This window comes from Chinchilla lanigera, unplaced genomic scaffold, assembly GCF_000276665.1.
Source record: "Chinchilla lanigera isolate Chin_1 unplaced genomic scaffold, ChiLan1.0 scaffold00017, whole genome shotgun sequence".
NCBI classification, from domain to species: domain Eukaryota; kingdom Metazoa; phylum Chordata; class Mammalia; order Rodentia; family Chinchillidae; genus Chinchilla; species Chinchilla lanigera.
The window spans coordinates 27,022,831-27,049,062 of record NW_004955418.1 but is presented as its reverse complement, the minus strand read 5'-3'; the positions used below and the strand labels follow the sequence as shown (position 1 = coordinate 27,049,062).

General features: G+C 38.4%; 1 protein-coding gene across 1 annotated transcript in view; it reads left to right on the top strand.

Annotated features, from left to right (window-relative positions):
* The window catches only part of Vcan (versican), a gene marked incomplete in the record, with an annotated part of 110,836 nt that overhangs the window by 29,368 nt on the left and 55,236 nt on the right, over positions 1 to 26,232 (top strand). The window contains 2 exon segments of the mRNA XM_013513017.1: positions 12,727 to 13,020; positions 19,162 to 22,134. Of these exon segments, the coding sequence (XP_013368471.1) occupies positions 12,727 to 13,020; positions 19,162 to 22,134 (3,267 nt within the window).

Genomic DNA, 26,232 nt, shown 5'->3' with positions numbered 1-26,232 from the left:
CGTGTCATCTCCCTGTATAACAGTGGGTGTTGGTTGTTCTGCTGCCTACCTCCACCATCATTAACTCAGCCTGGAATTCATAGCCCCTAAATCATGGTCTGTTCACCAATCTAACCTTGCTTCTCCTCCCTTTTCCATCTGCACATTCTGTGTTAGCTTCTCCTGCATATCTGTTCTCTCAGAGAACACACACCTCTCATCTTCCAGTCCTCTGATTTTACCTGTTCTTGAAAACTTACTGCTTCCAAGACCCCTGCTTTGGCTGTCTACTCCCACTGAGATTGCTTGATGGGACCTTCTGCTTTATTAACAAGTAGTTAAAGTTTTGTATTTATCAAATATAAAATGTAAGTTGTACTTCTGCGAAAGCATTCTCAACTCCTAGTAAAAACAAGGCCATAAACATGTATATCATTCCAAACCACAGCCTGTTACGGACATGTAATAGCTACCCAGGAAATGCTTCCTGGTAATTGCAGAATTCTCCAACCTCTGTCTCTTTTGGAAACTGCCAGGCACTGCCACCTTCCCATTTTGATAACATTTGAAAAAAAATGTTTGTTTTGCTCACCAAATTTTTAAAGATCTATTTTTAATCATTACTAGATCATCATAGTCCTTTTTCTCTTTGTCTTTCTTCTCTCAATGGTCTGTGATGTTTTTTAGAAATAATTCCTTCTTGGAGATCCTCCCTTCTTGCTTCTCAACATGATTTCCCATTCTGTTTTTCCTTTTTATTTTTTCCTGTTTTAAAATTTTAAAGATAATTAAAGAATAATAAAAATGCTACAGGATTTCAAAATAAGACGATAAGAAATCAGCAGTGGCTATTATATTGCATATTGTTATCTTCAAAGTAGTTGCTCAGATTACCAGATACAGGCATGTAAGATTGATCAGACAATATAAACAGTAACTGTTCCTTTCAATGAACTAATAGAAGCTAGTAGTACAATTACCTTAGCTATTTTTTATATATATATGTATATTCCTTCCTTCTTTTCTCCTTTCCCCCATCCCAGTTGTTCCTTCCCATTGAGCAGTTTCTTTCCATTCTTACTCCCCACTCCTTTGCAGGAAATTGTCCTCTCTGGGACGGCTTTCTGATGCGTAGGCACAAATTACAGGTTGCTTTTCTTTTTCTACTGGTTCCTGGTGTCAAAACCCAGGAAAGATCTGTCACGTCCACAGCTTGTCTAACGTGCCTGTGCTGCATTAGTCACTTTCACTGGGATTCAACATCCAACACCCACAACGTAAAGGAGGAGAGGTCTATTTGGCTCATGGATTCCAGGGGTTCAGTCCCTGTTTGTTTCACTCTGTGCCTGCAGGAAGGGCTTGGTGGAAGAGAGCTGTTCCGCCTGTGGCAGCCTGGAAGCAGAGAAAGCAGGCAGGAGCTGGGCAGGGGGACACACACTTCCAGGTCTTCCTCTCAGTGACCCCTCTTCATCCAGGACCCACCTCCTGGCAGCACGTTCACCTGTGGATTCATCAACAAATGAGGGAATGTAGCACCTTCACGGCCCAATCACTTTCCACACGTGTGAAACATTTGGGGGACATTTGAGATCTGATCCATGACACATGTCATCCTTGTTGATAGAACTAGAACAGAAATTAACTTTTGTTTCATATGAAACAATTAAAATTTAGTTAAAAATTTAATTAAAACATTTTTATCTTTCAGAGATGAAAATCTAAAATATTAAAGAATGGCCTGTGTGTTACTAAGCAAGTGTTCAAACAAGGCTTATGGGACTGGGGATTTAGCTCAGTGGCACAGTGCTTGCCTGGCAAGCGCAAGGTAGTGAGTTCAATTCCCGGTACAGGAAAAAAACCAAAACCAAAAAAAAAATTAAAAAAACAAACAAGGCTTGCTTCTAACTTTTTAGAGGTTTTGATCAGAGTAATCCCAGTCTGGAAATCCTATGACTTCTGCCCTTTTAATTCTTTTTTTTTTTGTCATCTTTTTGAGACAGGGTTTCACTGTGCAATTCAGGCTGGCCTTGAACTCACTTTTTAGTCCAGGCTGGCCTCGAACTAACAGTGATCTTCCTGCCTCAGCCTCCTGAGTGCTGGGATTACAGGCGTGTACAACCATTCCTGGCCTGCCCTTTTGATTTCAGATTGCTTTTTGCTTTTAAAGGAATTTACAATAGGCAGTCTATAGAACATTATCTAAGAGTTGATGATCTGCATCCTTCCTGGGTTTATTCAGTTACAAAGTCCCATGTCAATTTGAAAAGCTTCTTGTGGGCTGGCGATTTAGCTCAGTGGCAAAAGCGCCTGCCTGGCAAGCACAAGGTCGTGAGTTCGGTTCCCGGTACCGGAGGAAAACCAAAAAAAAAAAAAAAAAAGAAAAACTTCTTGCATGCTGTGTGGGTTTGGCAGATAATGTAGAGATTGAGCCTGGGTTTCAGAACCTCTCTGTATCCACTGATACTGGTGTAAGCAGATGTTGAAACCTTTTATTCTCTGTAGAACTCCTAGAATCATAGCTTAAAGCTGTAGCCATGGCTTCTGATGTAACTTCTCACTCACATACTTGCTACGGGTGTGGAAGTGAACTTATAGCTGCTGTGTTCACAGTGTTTGAATAGTCTGCCTAGGAGCCACTGGAGAGGATGACCAGGCCTGACTTGTTGGCAGCACCTCTGAATGCTGAGGTTCTCACTCATGTGGAGGTTTCAGCAGATTGACTTTAATGGCAGCTGTGAGTTGAGAAGGGAGAAAAATAAAGTATGGTTGCATTCTTATTTTTCTTAATCCTCTGGAACTCTTCTCAGGTGCTTTTTGAAAAATAAAACATATTTTGCAGAAGGAAACTGAGGCATGGAGCGGTTAGGTGATTGTTTCTGTCTTTTCTTCAGTTCTGCTCTGGTAAACACACAGGACCACCAAAGACTCCCTAGCAGAAAAATAGGGAGTTTTTCCAGTCAGGAAGATGCAAAGTGCCCTCAAAGCTCCTTCACATCTCTCGTTTCTCAGATGAAAACATCATTATTCTAAATTGGCCATGGTGGCATATGCCCATACTCCCAGTGCTCTGGAGCATCCAAGTTTGAACCCAACCTGGGCCATTTAAGGACTTAGCAAGACACTATCTCAAAATAAAAAATAAAGTGAAAATTATGAAGGTCTTAAGATATATCTTGGTGTGAAAGCCCTGGATTCAATCCCCAGTACTGCCAAAAGGTTATTTGTATGTGAGTAATAATTACTGGTTCATTCCAATGATTGGTTGGATTATGAAGATTGGAATTTGCTGGTCCAATTGAGTTTTTGAGGAACTTTGAGGCTGTCAGTGTGTCTATCCCATTTCACATCCCCACCAGGATTATATGGAGATCCTCATTCCCCCATATCTTGCCAATAGGTCTTCTTACCTGACATTTTTGTATAGCCTTTCTGATGGGTGTGAAGTACTATCTCATTGTGGTTTTGATTTGCACTTTTCTGATGGCTAAAGATGTTCACTGTCTTTTCATGTGCTGCCTGATCATTTACATATCTTCTTTGGAGAAATATTTATTTAAAACCTTTTCCATCACCCACCTGTGCAAATTAAAGAAAGGTTTATTCTGGCTTATAGTGTCAGAGAGTTCAGTCCAAGATTTGCTGACTCCAGGGAAGAACACCTTGGCAGAAAAACAGTTGCTCAACCTCTGGTGGCAGGAAGCAGAGAGCTCAGGGTGGAGCCTTGAATGAGAATGCTTTCTTTCAGGTCACACCTCCAGTGAGCTGCCTTTTAGGACCTGACCACGCCTCCAGACAGCATGGTTGGCCAGCTGCAGACTCATCAATCTGCTGAGTGTAGCACCCCATAATCAATCACCTTCCAAAATCCCCATCTCTGAACATGAGACTTTGGTGCGACATTTTAGATCTGAGCTATAATAAAATCTTCTCCCGTCTTTTAATTTATTTGTTTGTGGTACTAGGGACTGAGTCTGGGGCATTCTGCCACTAAGCTACATCCTCAGCTCTTTCACATTTTGTTGAAGATAGGGTCACTAAGCTGCTCAAGCTGGGCTTGAATTTGTACTTCTCCTCCTTTAGCCTTCTAAGTAGGAGGGATTACAAACCCATGCTTGGCTTTCAGAAACTTGGCCCACTTCTAATTATGTTGTTTTTTCATTATTGAGTTGTAAGAGTTCTGCACATGTTCTAAATTCAAGTGTCTTCTTATGTACATGATTGGCAAACATTTTCACCCAGGCTGTATGTTTCTTTTTTTACATTTTTAATAGGACCCTTTAAAGCACAAAATTTTTACTTTTAATGAAGCTCAATGTATCTGTATGGTTTTGTGTACATGTGTGGGCTTTGGTGTCATATCCTGTTCATAAAGATTTGCCTTACAACTTTCACTTCTCTCACTTTTGTATTGATGCATTTTGAGTTAGTTTTTATACATAGTGAGATAGAGGTCCTAAATAAATTTTTGCCCCAACACTATTTATTGAGAAGACTATTCTTTCTCCATTTAATGGCCTTGACATTCTGGTGAAAATCAACTGATCACAGATGAATGGGTTTGGTTCTGGATTCACAATTCTATTAGTAAGAGTGTTAGTGCCACATACTCTTTACTACTATTGTTTTGTTGTGAAAATTAAAATTAAAAGTGTGAGACCTCTAACCTTCTTCTTTTTATAATTATTTTAGTTGCTCTGGGTCATTTGGATTCCATATGAATTTTAAAGTCAGTTTGTTGGTTTCTACAAAGCAGACAATTATGATTCTAATAGATTTCATTCAGTCTCTAGGTCAGTTTGGACTATATTCCATCTAGCTCTATTAAGTCTTCTGATCCATGGGCTTTTTAAAAGATTTTTCTTTAATTTCAGTCAATAAATTTTATGGTTTTCAGATATTTCGTGTTTCTCTTAGGTTACATTTAGTCCTAAATACTTTATTCTTTCTGATGCTAATGTAAATGGAACTTCTTCAAGTTCTTTTTCTAAATTGTACACTGGAAGTGTATAGAAATGCAGTTGATTTTTATGTATTGGTCTTGGGTCTTGCAGCCTTACTGTACTTGTCTAATAGTATCAAAGGTGTTTTTTTCTATATACAGTCTTTTTAATTTTACATAAGTGGAAAGGTTTTAATAGAGAATCCTTAAAGCATGTGACAGTCATTTGCTTCAAGGTGTTCTGAATCCAAAGAGCTTCTTTGGAAAGACAATGGCCATTTACCTTTTAGCTATGAGGGGGCTGGGGATTTAGCTCAGCAGCAAAGCGCCTGCCTGGCAAGCGCAACGTCGTGAGTTCGGTTCCCGGTACCAGAGAAAAACCAAAACAAAAAAAAACAACCTTTTAGCTATGAAACATGAAGAAAACCAGAATTAGGCTAATTCTCTGGTGCTGATCTGAGACCACATACTGTGTCTGTCAAGCCAGATAAGACATTCAATCTGTCACATATTTTGAAGACTCAGAAACCCAGAAATTGTCTAGAACTTCTTTTGTACTCTAATTAAAATCTACTGGTTTGTCAGTGGTAAAAAATGAGTAGACACCCTGAAAAATCATAAAAACATGCTTAAATTTTAGTGGAACCTTCTTGTGCTTTTAAATTGATGTATCTGAGATCTTACGATACATTTACAAATATGCAAATTCCTTTCCAAGTTACTGGAATATGATTAAGAGAATGTTAAATATTACATAGTATACTACTGATAGTACTATAATAATTAGAGATTGAATGTTTCAAAACCCAAATTCTATGCTTTGAAGCCACATTATTGTGTTTCTATTTCAGCCTAAGACTAGTGAGAAAGTTGGTAGTTACAGAGTTAGTTTTCTAGGATCATTCCTCTCAAATGAGAAAGATTGCCAGCTAACTCTGGATCCCAACATGTAGTGAAGTTACTTTGGCAAAACCTACAGTTTTCTTGTCACCATTAATGGAAGCCTGGCTTTTGTTCAAAGTATAGGATCAACTCCTAGGAGGAATTGACATGGTTTTGAATTATCTCCAAATACTGGTCCATTAATGGTTATATAGCAGCGTTCTTTAGCCAAACATGTACAGATGATGGATTTTGTGTATTGGAGGGTAATGAGTCTTTGCTGCTTTGATGTAGATAGAAGCAAAAATGAAAGAAGCAGACAGAGATAGAAATACAGATATAGAATGAAAGCAAAAGATAACGGAAATTTATTTCTGTATTCATGAGTCTACTAAACCTCACCAATATTTTATTTTATTTTTGGAAAAAATTAAAAAGTCAACAGTTTAAAGGCAATTAGTCTGTTGAATTCCTGTTATCATCTTGATATATTTGGTAAGTGGTTTTATCTTTCTGGTATTTAAATACTTATTTCATGTAATTACCTCCAGCTCACCACATCTATTGATGTGTGCATACAGTTCTTGTGTATGACTTTGACTCACATAGCAAGGAAATATAGCAACAATTATGTAGTTTGAACTTTTACTATGGGAGAAAACAACACAAACAGGAAGTTCTGTTCTCAGATGGGCAAAGGAAATCAGTTAGTTGAGAAGAACTGATTTTCAGATCAAATAGTTCAGGACAATGGAGTTGTGAGCACAAATTAACACATCACACTTCCTCAGCAAAAACCCTCAGCCCGGAAATTGCGGTGAGATTTCAGCTTTGATTACCAAGGCGAGCCTTCCTCACCTGCAGTCTAGGAAAGAACGGTGTAATTATCTATAATCACCTTTCCCTTTGTGATTGCAAACAGTTGTCCCAGGAGACAAAGATTGTATCCTAGCTTTGCTCTAGACTCGGGCTTTCTAATAATTTTGCTGAGTGACTGCCGAGTATAAACTCTAGCTTCTGGACATTGCAGGTCACGTTTGAGGGTTCGATTTGTTTTCTTCTTTTGTTGCCATGTCATTGTGTGTCAGTTTTGAGTGTGCCAAGAAGTAGCTTTTCCATTCAGCAATCAGAAGTGTGGAAGAAGGGCAAGCCTGGTCCACATTCCAGGGAGTCTTCCAGCAGCTTGTAGTTAAGTTTCCCATATTTCTGATGATGGTCATTCCCATGATCAGGATGAATTCAGCTTGTGTGATGTCACCGTGTATTGAAGTCTCACCAAGCGTGTCTTCCAGTTTCCTCCAGGCATCTCTAGAATGTTGATATAAGAAGCATAATTAGAATCTAGAAGGATTTAACTTGAAATTTTAGGAAAAATATGTCTTGAAATATAGTACAGGTGTCCATATAAATATGCAAATTATCATATGTCTGAAATTCTCTGTTCTGCCTTATAATTTATGTGAATGTGATCATATACATACATATATACCTTAATGACTTCTTACTTATAAATTATGTTGACATTGTACCTTAGCTATTGGATCATCTTATGGATATGACAACTGTTTTATGAATTTAATGACATTTTATTTATTTTCTTTAGAGAACAAATAAAATATTTTCCTATAAATAGATAATCATGTTTTAAATTTATGCTGTAGTTACAAATTTTTTTTTTTTTTTTTTGTCTTTTTGAGGCAGGGTCTCACTATGCAGTTCAGGCTGGCCTTGAGCTCACCTTGTAGCTCAGGCTGGTCTCGAACTCCCAAAGATCCTCCTGCCTCAGCCTCCCACATGCTGGGATTACAGGTGTGCACCACCATGCCTGCCTATTGTTACAAATTTGACGAGTGACTTATCCAAGTAACTGCTTTGATAAGGCCATTACTAAAAATTAATAGTAGACTTCACATCAAACTATAAAAAAGATACTTTTTCCCAGGAGAAAAACTATGCAGTAAATCTAAGATTACCTTATATTGTTCAGGTACAAGTGCCCAGGAATGGAGGTAGAACACAATCTTGTCCTAGGCTAATAAAATAGGCATTTTTCTTTCATAGAATGTTGTGTGTTTTCCCTCCCAACTGTAAATATAGTACTGTGGCAGAAATTTAGAAGAAGTTTTTGTTATTCCCATCAGAGGCAGTAAGTACCTGTAAGCTACACTCAGGCAGAAACTTACACAGTTGGGCCATTTAAATGGCATTCTGGGAAAACAGTTAAGCACATGTGCTGAGTGGCTTCCCTTGACTTTATATTTGCAGTATTCAGTGGTTTTCTCATTTCTCTTGCTCCTTTGGTCCCCGATTTGGCTTTCCCTCTCGACCTGAGGTGTTACCTTTTGACACATTCTTACAGGAACATTCACTTTTGAACAGGGCGTGGATTTACTACTGTTAGGGAGCTACACTTCATTTACATTCATTTTCATTCCATTGTACTATAGCTTCGGAAATCTAACTTGCAAATAATTCCTGCCTATGGACTTGAAAACTGAAAGTAGATCAGTAAAATCTTCGACAGTGTTAACATCTTTGCTGCTCTTTCTTGGCTCAAGAGAAGTCTGCATTTAGGCTAAACTGCGTTTCTGTGTGGGTTATGGGACCAACAGACATACTTTTGTAATTTATTATTGAGGAGAAGTCCTACTGCTTTGAACTTGGTTGGCCCTGGGTTTACTTTGTACAAAATGAGCTTCTTTTGAAGAGAAGTAGTCCTTCTGCATGTGTCTTAAATTGCTGTCTTCAACTGTTGCATTACTCAAGTTTTCCATTGCTGGACACAAAACACCAGATATCCTGAACTTAAGGAGGAGGAGTTTATTTTGGCTCACAATTTTCAGAGCACTCAGTCTCTTGTTAGCTGGTTCCAAGGCAGAAACAGCATGGAGGAAGGCATTGACCTAGTAAAGCTTTGCAGCCCATGGCATCCAGGAAACAGAGAGAAAGGGGTGGAGAGAAGGGAGTAGCTGGGAACAAGACTAAATGCTTCGGGGTCACACCCCAGTGACCCACCTCTGACCAGGCTCTACTTCCTTATGGCACAGTTAGCCATAAGGAACTATGAATGCATCAGTGGATGAGCCCACAAATGAGCATAGCACCCCCACAACCCAATCAGCTTTCAAAAGCCCCATCTCTGAACATGAGACTTTGGAGGAGCATTCCAGGTCTAACCTGTCACAGCTGTTGCATGGGGTCCCCTCTCTTCCTGTCCCCCTTTGTGCCCACTTCCCATCTTTGACATGACTGACTTCAGGGATACCAGGTTCACATCTCTGCTCGGATTCTATGTTAAAACTGTGTCTCGGGGCTGGGGATTTAGCTCAGCGGCAAAAGCGCCTGCCTGGCAAGCGCAAGGTCGTGAGTTCGGTTCCCGGTACTGGAGAAAAACCAAAAAAAAAAAAAAAACTGTGTCTCTACCATGATCGGGTTTACACAGGCGATCCAGAAACCTAGCATTCAAGTTATGCTTGTTATGAATCAACTGAAGGTCCTCTTCTCATTGGGAGCAGATGTCTTCAGGGCAGTGTTCTCTAAATGATTTCATGGAACAGATTGGTGTACAGATGTCTTGCTGTGAGTCTTTGGGCATCAATATGTAGGGAGGACAGAAGGTTGGACACAGAGATTTTTAAATTTGTTATGGATTGAGTGTTAATGATAGGAGATTAAAGATCCAGTAAGCTAACTCTATAGCGTACAGGTTTCACTCTGTCTTTAGGTTTTTCAGGTAAACAAGGTAATGTTCATGCTAAAGAATTATGGTTTTAAAAGACCTAGATAAATAATTCAGGGGCAGAGTTAAAATAAATTTCTTTTGATTTTCTCAGTATTCTGAAATAAAGCAACAAGTATGCCACTTGTGATGACTGAATATACATTATCTTTAGAGATGAATTCTTTCAGTCATCACCCTAAACTCATTGTTTTGGTTAAATCTTCCTTTTTCCATCTGACTAACATGAAAAAGAATGACGATGGCTCTTTCAATTTTTTTTTTTGATATTTTCTATGTTTGGAAAGTTCCTACACATAAATGAAAGGAAGTAAAACAAATGGTTGCTAAAACTATTTCAATCAGTTAGTAAAATTATTATTTGATGGGTATCAAGGAGATAAATGGAAGGTGTATTTTTGTAAAAAAGTAAGTTAAATAATTGATGTTCTGATATAAAGTCAGATTTAATGAGAATTTCTACACGAAAAGTTCTGAAAGTAGCCATGTACTAATTTAATATGGGAATTCCCATTTAGAAACACCTGTCAGTATCTACTGAATTCTTGGCTTTCTTTTAACACCGCCAGAACATGTTTTCTGTTTAAAACTGGAAACCAGTTATTATATATCCTTTTTCCTCCTCATTAGCCCGTTGGACTGGTCTTGCTTAGAGAAGCTGATCTCCTCCAACATGTAAACTAGTAGTACTGTAGGGAGAAACAGTTGACATATTTCTTTGCCTTGCTCTGGCTGGGTGATCGTTCATGTTACATAGGCGGAACAGTAGTTTTGCTTCAAAGAAGACTGTAGCAAGTCGGGAGACTAAGGTCATGAAGCTGTCAATCCAGCTGCAATAACAGTCTGAGTTTGACCTTTGCGGCACATGCATTAGCATGCTGCCCTCCTTTGCACTCTTCTCCCTTCAGGCCTAGCGGCTGTGTGACACTGGCAAGTGAGCAGGCTTAGGTGACATCATTTCTGCGTCTGCTTGAGCCAAGTCACTAGGTGAGATGCAGTACCTGATCTCCTCAGCATCTTCCCAAAGCTTTCTGGCAGACTTCACTGCTTGGGAAGCCTGGAAAAAAGAGACCTCATTTCTTAACAGAAATTTGAAACAATTTATTGAATAAATGCTATCGAATATATCGTATGTGACTGGGTACCGTGATCCTCAAGCTTTTAAAATTTACTAGGGGGTGGGGACTTGTTCTTATTTTGTGTTTCTAGATTCCTGATAGCTACCCTTAAATAATTAAATGTAAAATAATTAAATAAGATTAAATAATTATAGGATTATAAAATTAAATAATTAAATATAAAAACCGAGTCTTAACTTTACCATACCTTTCAGCCAGGTCTGAGTAATTTTTCTCTCTCTTTCACAAATAGCTCTTGTTAGGCTCTGCTGTATTTTCTTAAGAAACAATTTTAGACTTATAGTGAGAAAAGCTTATATGAATGCTTTGGCCGTTTTTTCCCTATGACTAATTTTTATTTTATTTTGTAAAGCTATCACACACCCAGAGTAATGGCACTATTCATTTTCAGTAACTGCTTGTTATATATCTGGCTTGAGTCAAGTGAAGATCCAAGTCATGAGCGTTCTTGGTGTCCCTGGTGTCTGATATATTACAGAATCAGCGATCAGACTCGGTGAGATACAAACAGGACCTGAGGCAGCTACAGTAATGGGTTGTCAATATTTTAGCTTCCTCACTCACACATTTTTTATTCCTCCCTCTACCTGTTCTGTTCACTTAAGTGTTTGCTACTTCTGCCTATGTCTTATAACTCATACATGTCTTGTACTCATAAGTGAAAAGCATCATTTACTTTGAGTTGAGCTGATTTTGGCAGATTGTTCCCCAAACGTCAATTTAAAAACCCTGAATTTTCTAGAATATTTTATTGTTACATTAAGCAATGTGAATGGTCTCTCTACTAATTGGACCTGATAATGACCAAAGTAAATGCCCACACTTTCCTTGTTAGTCAGTGAGTATGATGGTCTCTTTTACCTACATAGAGCTCTTGTGGCACTTATGGTGTCTGTGAAAAATTAGAGCCATGTGCCCAATCTGGGCTGATGAATTCCAAAATGTATGCCCTCTGGACAAAGCAAGTAGGAAGAGAGGTGTCCTCTGCTGTGTGCTGTCAGGCTGGCCATGACCCACATAGCCATCATGGCGGCCGTAAGCCTCCAACAGGAAGGCAGGAAGCAGAGCAGCATGCTGCTTCTGTCCTTCCTGACTTCAGACACCTGGGGGTTTTCTGACTTAACTGTTTGGTTTAATGGAGTTAATCCGCTTTGATGGCAGTGATATGTGAGAAGAGGCAGTCAGAGAATTCCTGTTTGATTCTAGATAAACAAAGGGAAGTAACGTTGGTGGCATTTCAAGCTAGCTTTCTTCTTTTGCATGCCGTGTTGCTTAGTACAGTCTTTCATTAAGGAGGAAACCTATTCCTTGGTCGATAACTTGAAGAATCTCTTGGTGAGATTTGTTCATTTAAAAGAATTTATTAAAAAGACATTTTGATTTTATTATCAAATGCCTCTGTGGTTAATAGGACTGTACACACAGTGTCATAGAAAAATATATATATATGAAATTTTTCTAAGGTGTCATTTTTATTACATGTTAATACAGACACTCCTCATTTAACAACAGAGTTCCCTTCTTCGGACTAGGTTGTGAAATGAATTGGTTCCTGGTGAGGAATTGTATATAGAAGCACAAGATAATATTCAGAACAAAGAAATGGTGAAAGGAAACTCCAACTTGGTGACTTTGCTTTTATTTGCATGACTCTTACATGCAGTACTGTAATTATAACAGGACTTAAATCTACATGACTGCACTGTACAGTACAATCAGCAAAAATTACAGCATTGTATAAGCAAGGTGTATTGTACAGAAAAAGACATTGCAGTTCTATAATCAAGAAGTACAGAACTGTACAGGAACACAAGGCAAGTCGTAAGTCAGACCAGCGTGCCTCAGTTGCACGTCTGAACAGACATTAAGCTAGTAGGTTGTTAGATGAGGAATAGCTGTAGTAATTATATCAAGTATCATATCTTTTGCTATACAGTGTCAGAATCTCTTGTCTTGCCATCAATAAAGTCCCCCCCCATTCATATTTATGAAAACAGGAAGGGAATAAATAATAAAACTTCGGGCTTTTCTTCCTTGTTTTCTTCCAGGTGATGTATTCCACATTACTGCTCCCAACAAGTTCACCTTTGAGGAGGCTGCGGAGGAGTGTGAGGTCCAGGACGCCAGGCTGGCGACGGTGGGGGAGCTGCAGGCTGCCTGGAGGAATGGCTTCGACCAGTGTGACTATGGGTGGCTGCTGGATGCCAGCGTGCGCCACCCCGTGACTGTAGCCAGGGCCCAGTGCGGAGGTGGTCTCCTTGGGGTGAGAACCCTGTATCGTTTTGAGAACCAGACAGGCTTCCCTCCCCCTGAGAGCAGATTTGATGCCTACTGCTTTAAACGTAAGTGTTTGATATCTTTTTAAAAATTACAGATTAAAAAAACATACTTCAAAGGCATGCACTGGTGTTCACCTAGCCACTGGAAAGGAGGCCAGGTCTTAGAGTATGTGCACAGCACGGAAAGAGGTCAGTGACTTCCGAGAGCAAGCAGACCGAATGGCAGTGATATGCGTAAAACAACAGGAAGTTTAACAAATGGATTTTTAGAGGGGATGAGGAAATGTCAGGTTCAGGTCTTAACTCGGAATCACAGAGCATATTTCTGAATACTTTCTATGAATTGCAGTCCTTAAATTCAGTTTTATTGTCTTAGTCCTACCTAAAAATGAATCAATATTTTTATATTGATAAAAAATCCATATATCTCATTTTATTTCAAGTAATAGAAAATGTGACTTTTGATTACACTCTATAGTGATTAATTCTATATTGATGATTATTTCTATAATCATGATTAATGTTTAATGATAAATTCTCTATTGAATTAATTCAAGTACACCATGTCCTCTTTGAAACATGTAACATAAATAGGGTATCTCTGTTAAGTCCACCACTTAAAATTAGTTTTAAGTAACATTTTTAACATTCATAATATCATTTTTTTTTTCAGGGCTGGGGATTGAATCCAGGGCTTTGTGCATGTAAGGCAATTGCCCTACCACTGAGCTACATCCCCAGCCCCATGATATCATTAAGTTTTCAGTTGTCTTTAAATTATTTTAACAATATTAGTCACATGATGGAGTACCATGATTATAAAAGGCTTAAAACAAGCAAGTAATCCAGAGTCTTACTGTGTTATTTACTGTAGGATCTATATTATACTAAACAGCAATTTTTTTGGTGACCTTGCATATCTCCAGCATGGAGAGATATTTGAACTCAATTGACAGAATTTGACTAAATTTTGCATACATCTCGTAGAAATATAAAATGAGTAAAGGGTTTAGTAGCTATTTTATACTTAGTTTCTAAAGTGAAATACACAGTCATTTTCCGTCAAGGAGAAAGACACAGAACTGTTATGTTTAAGTAGTCCACACAGTAGATGTCAGTACAGTGGAAAGATTTTATTTCTCACACTTGTGTTCCCCAGCTAAGATGCCCCTGCTCTCATCTCCCTGCTTGGGACTCAGCTGTCTGAGTGTTCAAGTCTTGTGTAGCATGTCAGTGCCACATGAGCCAGCTGATCTAGAAGAGGCCATAGAGAACATTAGCTTTTGTTCTCGGGCCTAGAAACAACAGTCTTCCCTAATCATTTTCAGGAAAACAACAATAACTAAAACCTGATCCTAAAAGCAGACAAATATGCATTCCTTCAAGCCACATTGTCACAAGAGTAATTTTCAAATAATTCTGGCTGTAAAATCAGTTTTACATTAAGTGAGTGATGAGACGAAGGAAAAGATTAGCTTAATATGCAGGAAGGAAGGGGTCGGAGACACCACAGTGGGGAAGGAACAGAACACCTACCATGATTATTGTAATTATTTTTCCTAGTGCAGTATAAAACTGGCACGAGAAAACTTTTCAACAACACGCCTTTCTACCTGACGGTAAAACTGAAATCCAGGCTTATCTGTAGCCACAAAGATTATTATCAAAAATTCAACCTTATGTGCCTTAACTTATTTATTTAAAGGAAGAATTCACATGAGTGAGTAAAATAATAACATGTGTAGATTTAAACAGAATAACTACTCACAATCTATATAAAATGGAAAAAAGGTTTGAAGGTTTAGATCTATTTATTTTTATTGATTCATTAAATGTATAGAACATGGAAATAGAATGGATTCATATTTTGGTGTTTTTCTACATAAGTTGGAGCCCCGATATTTGTTAATTCTTCCCTCCCTGAAACCGTATCTTATTCCGAATTCATTCAGCACATGAGAGGTTAAGAAAGTCTAGCCATGACACAAAAACCTTCCTTAAACTACATATAGTGCCAACAGCTTCCCAAATTTCTAACACATTTTGCAAGGATTCTTGTAACGTGCATTTTCAAAATGACGTAACTCTTGCCCACTTTTCCCACATAGTCCAGGGGTGACCAAATCCTGCAGGGAAAAGTTTATGAGTGTGGCCCTGTCTACAGTTCCAAAAGGGGTTTCAATAACGAACAGCTGGTTAAGCAGAGGAATTTGGAAGTGTATCCACATTTTCTCATTTGCTTTTATCAAATATAGAAAGTGTTTTTGTTAAAGCCAGTTGATGAATGAATGTTCCAAATCTTAGTTTGCTGTGCTTTTTTTCTCCCAGTAAATTCACTGAGTAGCACATTTACAGTTACCAGCAATAAATATAGCTAGAATGTATTCTGGTCACACAGATTTGATAAACAGGTAAGTGAATAGCCTTGTGAAGCAGTTTTCCTATCTATTTTCTCTTGATGATTAAATTAAACTGTGTGCTTTTTATTTTTCTTTGACCTCAGAATTATGCAAGCTCTGTGAAAGTTAGGAAGTCATAAAAACCTACAGGGCTTTGAACGTCCATACTATACATTCCCAAATCTGAATAAGTCAAATTCATTCAGGGCTCATGAGAATCTCACTTTTCATATTATTAATGATCCCGGGAACAAAAGACAAGGGCATATTTCCTGGAGAACCCATTCTAATATATACAGCTGTCACTCCTAGAGAGTTCTAATTATCTAAGGGTTTCCACGTTAGAACTTGAATCCACTTTTATGTTGAACACAACATGTAGATAGCAGCCATTTCTGTTGAGCACAATTACTTAATTATTGCTCTGCATCTCCAATGAAACAATTTCCTTGCTTTGACACATTAATTGAAATCTGTAATGATCACATAATCTCTGAACCCTCGCTACCTTTTACATTCCATTACTTGCTTATGTTTGGAACGAGTAGAAATAGTGTTCTAGAGCTAAATTAGTTTCTCTGACTTCCTAAGTAACCTTACAAATATATTCACATTTAAAGTTGGCCCAGCCTTCTAATCCATAGACACTTCATCACCTTTTTTGTTTTTATTTGACTTTTTGCCCTAAATCATAATCTGCTCCTAGGTGACAAAACTAATCCTTCCCTAATTTGTACTTAAAGTCTGTTTCTTGTTTATTAAACTGGAATCAGTTAGCTTTTATTACAAACTTTTCAAAGATAGTTTGACTTCTAATCCCACTTTTCGACGCGGTCCCTTTCCTCCACTGTAAATCCAGAGTCAACCCATTGAATATCCACTACCCTTGCTACTTCTCCGCATGTTTACACATATTTGTGGATATCTCTTTTAATATTGGAGAAGCAATTTAGAGTTCATCATTTCTCCATAATGTAGACAGTGTGAGGTATGAATTAAATTGACTATGATGTGCTAAGAGGGGTTTTACATTTTATTAGGAAAATCTGCCTCATGTCTCACAACAGAAGCTCAGAGAAGATAGTCTATAGAACATAAAATACTATAAGTACAGTGATGTAAAACATCTGTGTGGCAGACAGCTGCAAAGGTTGGAAGGGAACTTTTGTGGGAAAAGAAGTATGCTGATTTTTGCTGGCTTCCTCAATAATGAAGTAGAAGGAACACTGGTAGTTTTCCAAGACCAAAATGTCTCCATGTGAACACACCTTCTGGAAGAACTTTGTGGAATAACCCAGAGTTGTGTTTTTATCTTTATGATATTCATCTGTAATACAGTCGTATTCCTTCTTAAGATGTCTTTTTGTAGATATTTGTGCTTTTAGAAAATTAGTTCCTTTTTTGGACCAGCTGAAACAAATGACAGAGATGAGCAGATACAGGGACTTAGGATGGAAGTCAGCTGTGAGCTTGACAGAAAAGCCACCCCACCCCAAAAGGAAGTCTGAGGCTTTTCTCTCCAAGTCATAGAATTAATTAACTTAATTGTAAGCACATTTTTGAAAATGGGGCTCTAAAATTATAGAATTTTTTTTCTTCCTGCAAACAAGGTCATATAAACCCTGACTTTGGAAGAAAGATTCCCTGAGAAATATTGCTATCTTTTTACCATGCAGTAAAGCTAGAGGAAGGCCACAGCAAGCTGTGCAGTCATAATTGACAATGACATACGTTTATTTAGTTTTTAAAATCTGAGTCCATTTTTAAAACACTATAAAAATATTTTCATAGCATTGTGGAGCCTTGCGAGCAGAGAGCTTGTCTTGGAACATAGGAAGACCTGATTCATAAGCCTTTCGTTTGGCCTTAGCATAATACCACCTTAAATTAATTTCATCAGTCATGGAAATACTCAGAGGAAATAAGTAAAATTAGCCTTTTTGTTGTTATTAATAATAATATGATTAAATTTTCTCTAATATGCAGTGTTCTAAAAGTTTATATTATGTTTCCATGGGAGCTTTCTCTGTACATATTTTTTATTATTTCCCCAAAGATTTCAGTTATAAGGCAAACATGAAATTTGGCAATGAAATGAGGTAACGGTGATGGAATTTCAGAGGATAGAGAATTGAATTAAAAGAAAAATAGTAGACCACATTTTGGGTCTTTAAGTTGTTCATGTCAATCAAAGTAGACCAATGCCTCTTCCAGGAAATGAAGGAAAAGAAAAAAAAGCTTTTCTTAAAAGGAGAGAAAAAAATGTATTTCACATGTTTTTAAAGTCCTCAGTCCTTCTTTGTTTAGTTTGCTTTAGTAGAAAGGGATATATAACAACAGACTTTAAAGAGTATTTCAGTGCACAGTAATGCAATGACCTCTTAATTTTTATTATAAAATTGAAAAATCTAGGCTTTTTAATGGCCTGGGGAACAGAACAGCTGGTAAGAGCACAAATGTAAGGAACCTATTATTGCCTTACTCTGATTTACAATAAAGTCACTCCATTTTATCATTAAATTTTGACAGGAAAAATGGAGTCAACAGGTATTCAATTTTACTTTTCAGGAGTTTCTATTTGGATATTAGAGTTTGGATAGATATTACACATCTTATCAGGGAGGACAGGCATTGCCATATACCCAGGGTTAAGTCATACAGGCTCCAGGAAAATGCTGCCTGTGGGGTTCCTGAGACTCCTAGTTCCTTGTGAGTTCAGTGCCAAGTAGTGTTTGATTTTCAAAAATTCTGATTTGTTTTTAAACAACAACCTTCATGTGCCAGGCCGATGTGTTGTCCCAGTGTTGAGGAATTCTGTTGAAAAAGTGGATGCTTTCATGAACAATTTAAACATCTTGAAGCAGGCCAGTGATTCTCCATAAATCTAGAAGCATTATAATGTAGCATTTCATGATGACAGGTTACTTTATATTGCCTGAGTCCATTCTTTGTCATGCCCAGGGTTGTTCAAGTGATTTGTAATTACAGACCTAAAATACATCATGTGGGTATTTTACTTCCTGTGTGCTTATGTTTCACACTAAAGAAAGTTGGGAACCAAGGCCTGGAAGAGGTACAAACATAGTGTGTAGAACATAGAACAAGGTGTAGGACTGCAACAGATGCCGGCCAGCCTCTGCCAGACATATTCGATGATTTATTAGAGACAAACCCACAGACTGGAAATGAAGATGAAGACGAAATGCCTAACACCTGGGACCAAATGAAGAGGCTATTAAAAAGTTTAATATCCTGTTTTTATGGAAGTCTCCACGTTGTGGACAGCATAATGGTTCCTGTGTAAGGCTGTTTCATTTGATGTGGCTTTTTTGTTGTTTTGCAGTCTGAGACACTCCTTCTCCCCTGAGACGATGTGCAGTTGAGAAAGAGGGGCTGCATGGAGAAAGCTAGCAGCAGGGTACCTTAGCCTCCAGGATGATAATAGCACCACATTTTCCTTCTAGGTTTCAACTTGCTGCTGTAGTTTCCAATCAATAAACTATTTATTGTGTCCATACTCTGCATTTATACTTTCTTGGCCCTTTCATTTCCTAGAACTACATAATATTCATTTCCTTTGAGAACAATCTTTCCTACCTGTGAGTAGAAATAATGGTAACCCTTATCCATGACACAACTTACCTGTTTGTGACTATTAAGTGTTCAATTGTGTGTCTTTGGGTTACTGTGTTTAGATTCTTCTTCCTTCCCAAAATACTTTGGCCCATCCCAAAATACAAACACTGGACATGCAGCTTTTTAATGAGTGACTTGTCTAATCAACTCTTTGAAATTATTTTTCTAGCTAAACAGAATATAACAGAGGCTACAACGATCGATTTGAAAATCCTCGCAGAAACTGCATCACCCAGTTTATCCAGAGAACCACAAGTGGTCCTCGATGGAATGACACCAATCATCCCTTTAGTCACTGAGTTACCTTTTAGCACAAAAGAGTTCCCTCCTGCAGGGAATATGATCAAGTTTGGGCAGAAAGCCACGGTCCAAACTCAGGCTGTCACAAACCTCATAGCCACTGTAGCACCTACCACTCATGCTGAGAGTGTGGAGAGGCCTTGGGAGATGGACTACTACTCACCTTCTGCCTCTGGACCCCTTGGAAGAGCAGATATATCTGAAATTAAGGAAGAAGGACTCCAAAGTACAACTGTCGTCTCCCAGCATGCCACTGATTCTTGGGATGAAGTAGTGGCAGACACTCAAACACAAGAATCTGTGACACAGGTTGAACAAATAGAAGTGGGTCCTTTAGTAACATCTATGGGAATCTCGAAACACACTCCGTCCGAGGAATTGTCTGTAACCGAAGCAACATTTGTATCCACAGAAATAAAACTGGAATCCAAAACTGAAGATACAACTGTAAGCACTATTCCTGAATTGGTGAGCACAAACCACTATGGATTCACCTTGGGAGAAGACGGTAGGGAAGACAGAACACTTACAGTCAGATCCGATCAGAGCACCTTGGTCTTTCACCAAATACCAGAGGTGATTACAGTATCAAAGACTTCAGAGGACTTGAAGTCAATGTCAGTACCCACAGTTGTTTTACCTGTAACTACCGCTGACCATGATGGATCATCCACAGACAGCTGGGAAGAGAAAGAAACAAATGGTCTAGTAACTGAAGATATGTTTGGCCCATCTCTGTCTACTACACCTTTCCCATTGCAGCATCTTACAGAAGTAGAATTATTTCCTCATTCTGGTGATAAAGTATTAGTAGAGGGAATATCCACAGCTGTTCATCCTTCAGCACAGACAGAAATGACACAAGGGACAGAAAGAACAGAGACACCAAGACCAGAGGGGAGAACTGACATTTATACACATTTTGGGATACAAGAGAAAGTCACAAAAGAGCCCTTTACAGGAAACATGGAAGAAGAATTCTCTGGGATGAGGGTCTCTACATCCTCCTCAGAGAAAATCCATTTTACAGAATCTTCTGTGGAAATGACCAAAGCTTTTGATTCCCCAGCATTGACAACAACAGAGTTAGGTGTGAAGCCAACAGTAGCAGGAGATATGGTGGAAGAAATGGTGCAAACTGTTGGTAGACCAGATGCCTCTCAAGATACTCCCAGGCATGATGAAGATGTTACAGCAGTACATGAGACCCACAGTCTTTCAAGTGTGGAGGTGGTCACTGTATCAAAATGGTTGTGGGATGAGGATAATGCAACATTCACATTTTTAGAGTCCACAGGACAGACAAGCTCTCCAAAACAGCCCTCTCTCTTAGTTACCCCTAGGGGAACAAATGGAAAGGATGATGAATTACCAGCTTCCACAGAAAATGGAAGAGATGGATTTACTCATTTTGCAGACAGTACTCAAAAGCCAATAGAAAAATTTGCTGAGGAAGACTTGACAGATGATAGGAAAGTCACAGTGAAATTACAGCCAACTACATCAATAGTTATTTCAGAAAAGTCTACCTTGAGAGATTCTGTAACTGAAGACAGAGTTCCACCTACCACAAGCACAGAAGGCCAAGTTATTTCTTCCACCACAGAAGGAAGTGCATTGGGTGAAGGAGAAGATGTAGATGTCTCTAAGCCATTGTCTACTGTTCTCTCATTTGCACATACCTCGGATGTGGGAGGATTGGCATTTATGAATTATAGTAGCACGCTGGAACCCACTACTTATGCAGACATTTCCCACACCATTCCTCTCCCGGTGAGTCCCAAGACAGACTGGGGAGAGTTAGCTCCTCCTGCTGTGTCAGAAGGTGAGGTTCTCACTGAACCCTCTGAAGAAGTCATTGAACAGCCTCACCTGGAAGCAACAATGGCTCCTGAAACTTTGAGAACAACAATGGAAACCATGCAGGAAACAACGCAAGAGGAATTCATTTGGGAAGAACGAACAGCCAGGAGACCAGATCATGTTCTCACCTCTACTGCAGCTGTGTCCACAGAGGCAACAACGCTGCTGGACGAAGGTGAGGGTGAAGGGTCAGCATACATGGTCCCAGAAGGTCAATTGGTCACAAGTGTTGAGAGAGTCCCAGTTTTAACAACAACTCCAGTTGGGAAAATGGAGCATCCAACTGCGACTGTAACTGAGCACAAAGTGGAACTGGAGGAAATGGTCACAATAGTACCGAGCACCAAGCCGGAAGTATTTCTAAGTCCAGAGCCTGAAGAAAAATATGAAGCCGAAAGTAGTACTCCAACACAATTCACATCACCCTCAAGTCCCTTTGGCACCCGTGTCACCCCACTTACAGAGGAAATCACTACTGAGAAAAGGGAGAAAACATCCCTGGATTATATTGATTTAGGATCGGGATTATTTGAAAAGCCTGAAGGCACAGAATTACCACAGTTTTCAACAACTAAAGCAGCAGTTCCAAGTGATATCACTCCTGCATTCGATGCAGTAGACAGACGTCACCCAACTTCAGCATTCACGCCATCTTCAGTGCCCACTGAGGAACCATCTCTCATCGACAGGGAACCTAGAGAGGGAACCACTCAGGACATGGTGCTCCTTGGAGAATCCACATCTCACCCTTCTTCCACTACCCTTGCTGATCTCATAGCTAAGGAAAGGGAAGCAGATATCGACAGAGAGTATTTCAAGACTGCAAGTCCTCCTTCTACACCACCCCAAAGACCACCCACAGTGGAAGGCAAAGAGGCCTTCAGACCTCAGGCAATTTCCACTCCACAACCCCCAACGGGGACAAAATTCCATCATGACATAAATGTGTATATTATTGAGGTCAGAGAAAACAAGACAGGTAAGTCTTTGTTTTCTAGACATACCTTTCAAGGCAATCAGAATTTTACCTTGAAAGCTACTTTTGGGGAAAGAAATAATCAACATACCAAACACTGTCATTAGAAGATGCCTGGAGTGTGAAAAATATATATTAGCTTCATATATTAGTACAAGAATTGGAAGAATATGTTAAACAATTTGGAGTAATGTTAGATCCAATTTTATTTTCAGTCATAAGAAGCCCTGCTTTTTCATCTAATATAATCAAACCATCATGTTACATCACTTCAGATAATGCACAACAAAATGTTTTAATTTCAGTGTCTTCCATACATTACTACTCCAGCGTAGCACTAGACTGTTTTAACATTCCATCGGTCTGTAACTATTAACCTGTAGTACTTACAATGTGAACAGCTAAAATAATTTTTGCGTATGCCTAGTGGGGGACAGAAAGACATCCAAAGGTTTGCCTTGGTTTTTCCCTTTCAGGATTTTTTAGGTTTATTATATAACTTGGGTGGTTAACAAGTCTGTACTTTACATGTTATTTTAATGAAATTCAACATATCTTTAACCTGTTGATCTTTTGAGTATTTTCCCTGTGGCTTTAACTATTTAAAACACATGCTATCTAGTTTAGGTGTAGGCATTGCTATAACTGTATCAGATATAATTCCAGAAGGTAGATATGTAAGTACATATTTGTGTCCAAAAACCAGGCTGTAATGTTTATATTATAACTTGATTATTTAATCTCTAGGAATATTTATGGTGCCTTCTATTTCACTCAAATATTTTAGCTTTCTGGCAGAATTCTTGAAAGCTCTTTGTTGACATTGATTAATATTGCAATCGTCACTATCAAACAGCTTATTTTTGCCTAAGGGTGAGATCATACCATCTTTTACATGTGGTCATCTGGGTTGAGAATATATAGCACATACAGTTCAATGGATCAATTCAGGTTTGCTCATTTCTTTTTAATTTAGAATTTAAGATAATTGATTTTAGCAGGGTATTATATTCTAATTAATAGAAGTAAATGAATAAACATCCATTTTTTCCTTGACCTGGCTCTGAGAAGCCAGACTGGAAAAACATCTTTTGACATCAGAGTTTCTTACTGATGAAACCCTCTGCTTGGGCATTGTTTCCTGAACATCGATGCCGTCTGTAGTAGCTGCTCAGGAGTACACCCAGGGAATCAGGCAGGGGGCTGTCATGTCAAGCCATTTGGCAACCATCATGATGGGTGAGGATTTCGTTGCTTTCCTAGGCCTCTGCTGTCTGGGGTGGTGTTAGTGGATTCATGAGGTATGGATGGCAGAGAAGAACATACCTTCCACGTGTTAAGAGTGCTGATCTCTACTTCTCAGTACAGTTGAAAGAGCCTAGGATGGGAGTATGATTTTCTTGCTGATGGTGCTGTTCCTTGAAAGCTGTAATGTGGTTCCTCTTCTGTGTTCTATCCCTCAGAGCTGAAGTACAAAAGAGAGCAGTTACCAAAAGGTGGAAAGAGGATTGCTGTTAGTAGAGCTAGAGAAGAGACAGAAAGATAGAATTGTAAAAAAAAGGTGCAGGTTGCTACAGTGAGCAACTTCATTGAAGATAACAGTATATAATGTAGCAACTGCTGTTAACTCCTATCATTTTGTTTTGAGGTCATGTATTGATTTTGTGTTTTTGTGTTGTTTTGATTTTCTCTTCATCGTTATTTTGTTAGTTTCTTTAATTTTTAAAATAAAGGTGAAGGGAGAAGTAAATTATTACAAAGGCTTCATTTGAGAATTTGAAAAGTACTTCAACTACTATGTAGAGTAAATTTTTCTCAATTTACATTACTGTGTTCATATAGATATTAAGTTGGTCTAATAATAAAAAACATTAAAAATGTTCTGCATCTAACAACTCTGCTAAGCAGGAAATTGAATGTTAAGATTAGGCCAATCTATTACAAAATGGAAAAAATGAAACTCTTCCTAGAAGAGTTGGCTGTCATCAAGAAAAAGCATGTTTATAAATGGTTACTCAAAATGGATCTGTGTAACCTAACCCTGAAACAGTTTGTATGAAGGTGTGTTTAGGTGTGTGGACCTAGAAGACGTGAAGAAGGGTTTTTCTTCTTTTTTTCTACTTCTAAAACATGGAACTATCCTATGCCTTCAAAGTAATGTTGTTTTGTATTGATAATAATTGGCCCGAAACCTGCATGGAGTACTTGAGTACTTGCACTAGGCAGGATTCCAGTGTGTGTGTGTGTGTGTGTGTGTGTGTGTGCATGTGTGTTTGTGTGTAGTAGGGTAAATTGAGCATTAGAGTATCTGTGGATTAACCTATCTATCATCTCTATTTTCCTGTGTTCTACATATGCTGTTCTTAGGACAAACTACATTGTTTATTGTCCTCCTAAAACACTGAGCTCACTTACTCTAATTTCATTTATTTTCTCTGAGAAATTCAGTTTTCCAACATTTTGAACTTTAGCAAGGAAAAGCTCTACCGCAGATGTACAATTAATGAGTTGTAAGGCAGGTGCATGTGTTAATAGGGAAAGGGCATGTATGCCTGGAAAGCCAACCTTTTTATGTATCAAGGAACATTTTTCCAGACTGGAAAATCTTTGATGCATGTGTGAACTTGTGTAAATCAATTCATCTGAGTAGAATTGACCTTTACATCTACTGCATATCTATGTAAGCGAAACTACCACCCAAGCTACACTACACCAGGGCATTCATGGTTTTTCTTCTGTACTCAGCAAGTTATATAAATCTTGGTTTCTTTTTTTTTAAGTACCATGAAACAAAACATGCTACTCAGGGCATGCTTATGCTGAGATGGGGATCTTAATAACAACTTAGGGTGCTGTTGCTGAGGGCAACGAGAGTTAGCAGTTCACAAAATCTGAAGGAACTTTTCAGCTCATAAAAGTTTTATGAGCTGAAAAACGCTATGGGGTGTGTTTAATCGTGGTACAGTGGATGCTGAAAACTACTCCTGTCTGTTTCAGGAGTAACTTGCACACCTGCATGTGGGAAAAAAAAAATCATCGAAAGGTTTCTTTGTGAACATGTATCCAGGCTCTGGGGTTTGGAGGTGTAGGAAGAGTTTCTTCAATTCCAGAACTTTTTGTTGAAGAGTGCTCCAATAAATCACCAGAAATGATACAAGTTAATGTAACAGAATTATAAATGATTTTTAAAACTGGTATACTGGGGCTGGGGATTTAGCTCAGCGGCAAAGCGCCTGCCTGGCAAGTGCAAGGTCGTGAGTTCGGTTCCCGGTACCGGAGAAAAACAAACAAAAAAAAAAAAACTGGTATACAGCTACCTTTATGTCAGAGAATAATCTAGAAATGTATAGATGTTAAATACCAACATTACTAAGGTTTGCTGGATATGTTCTTGTTAGCTTCTTTTTATAAAACTGGTTTTACAACTTACATCTACCCAAATCTAAATGTAAGGCAGGTGTAAAACTGATATTAAACTACAATGATTTAAAGATTGAGATATGAATAAAATTGTTAATGTAATGATGTTGCAGGATAGATTTGGAAAAAGATAACATTGGGCTTCTGAATTAGAATTCATTTTGCGCAGTTTATTTATGGAGGAGTGTAATTTATTGTTTCTGTCATTTTGAAATAACTTCCATCTGATTAATCTGCTCTACATTGTATACCTGAGAAATTTATGTAGAACTCAAAGTTTATTTTCTGAATATTGTGGTATTACGCAGAGGGACACTGGCCCTGAGAGAGGTGAAATCTGGCAAATACCCATATTTATATCATGATTGTGTAGTCACTGCTTTTTAAAAGGTAATGCTTATGCAAGATAATTCATGAACCAACTTAGTAATATCGCAAATTTTTCATTTTTGTAGAATCTCTTTTGTAGGAATTTCTTATATAGAAAATTATTTTTGAGATATTTTTATTAGAAAGTAAACTCCTTTGTTCAACAATACCTTCTCCATTGCCCCTGTAGATTGATAGCAGAGTATGGATACTGGTTGATACGTGAGGGGACAGACAGGAGCCCGTCTCTTAGGCCCTCTGCCTCTTCTCTTCTGGTACTTTCTAGAAAAGTATACACCTCAAACACACAGC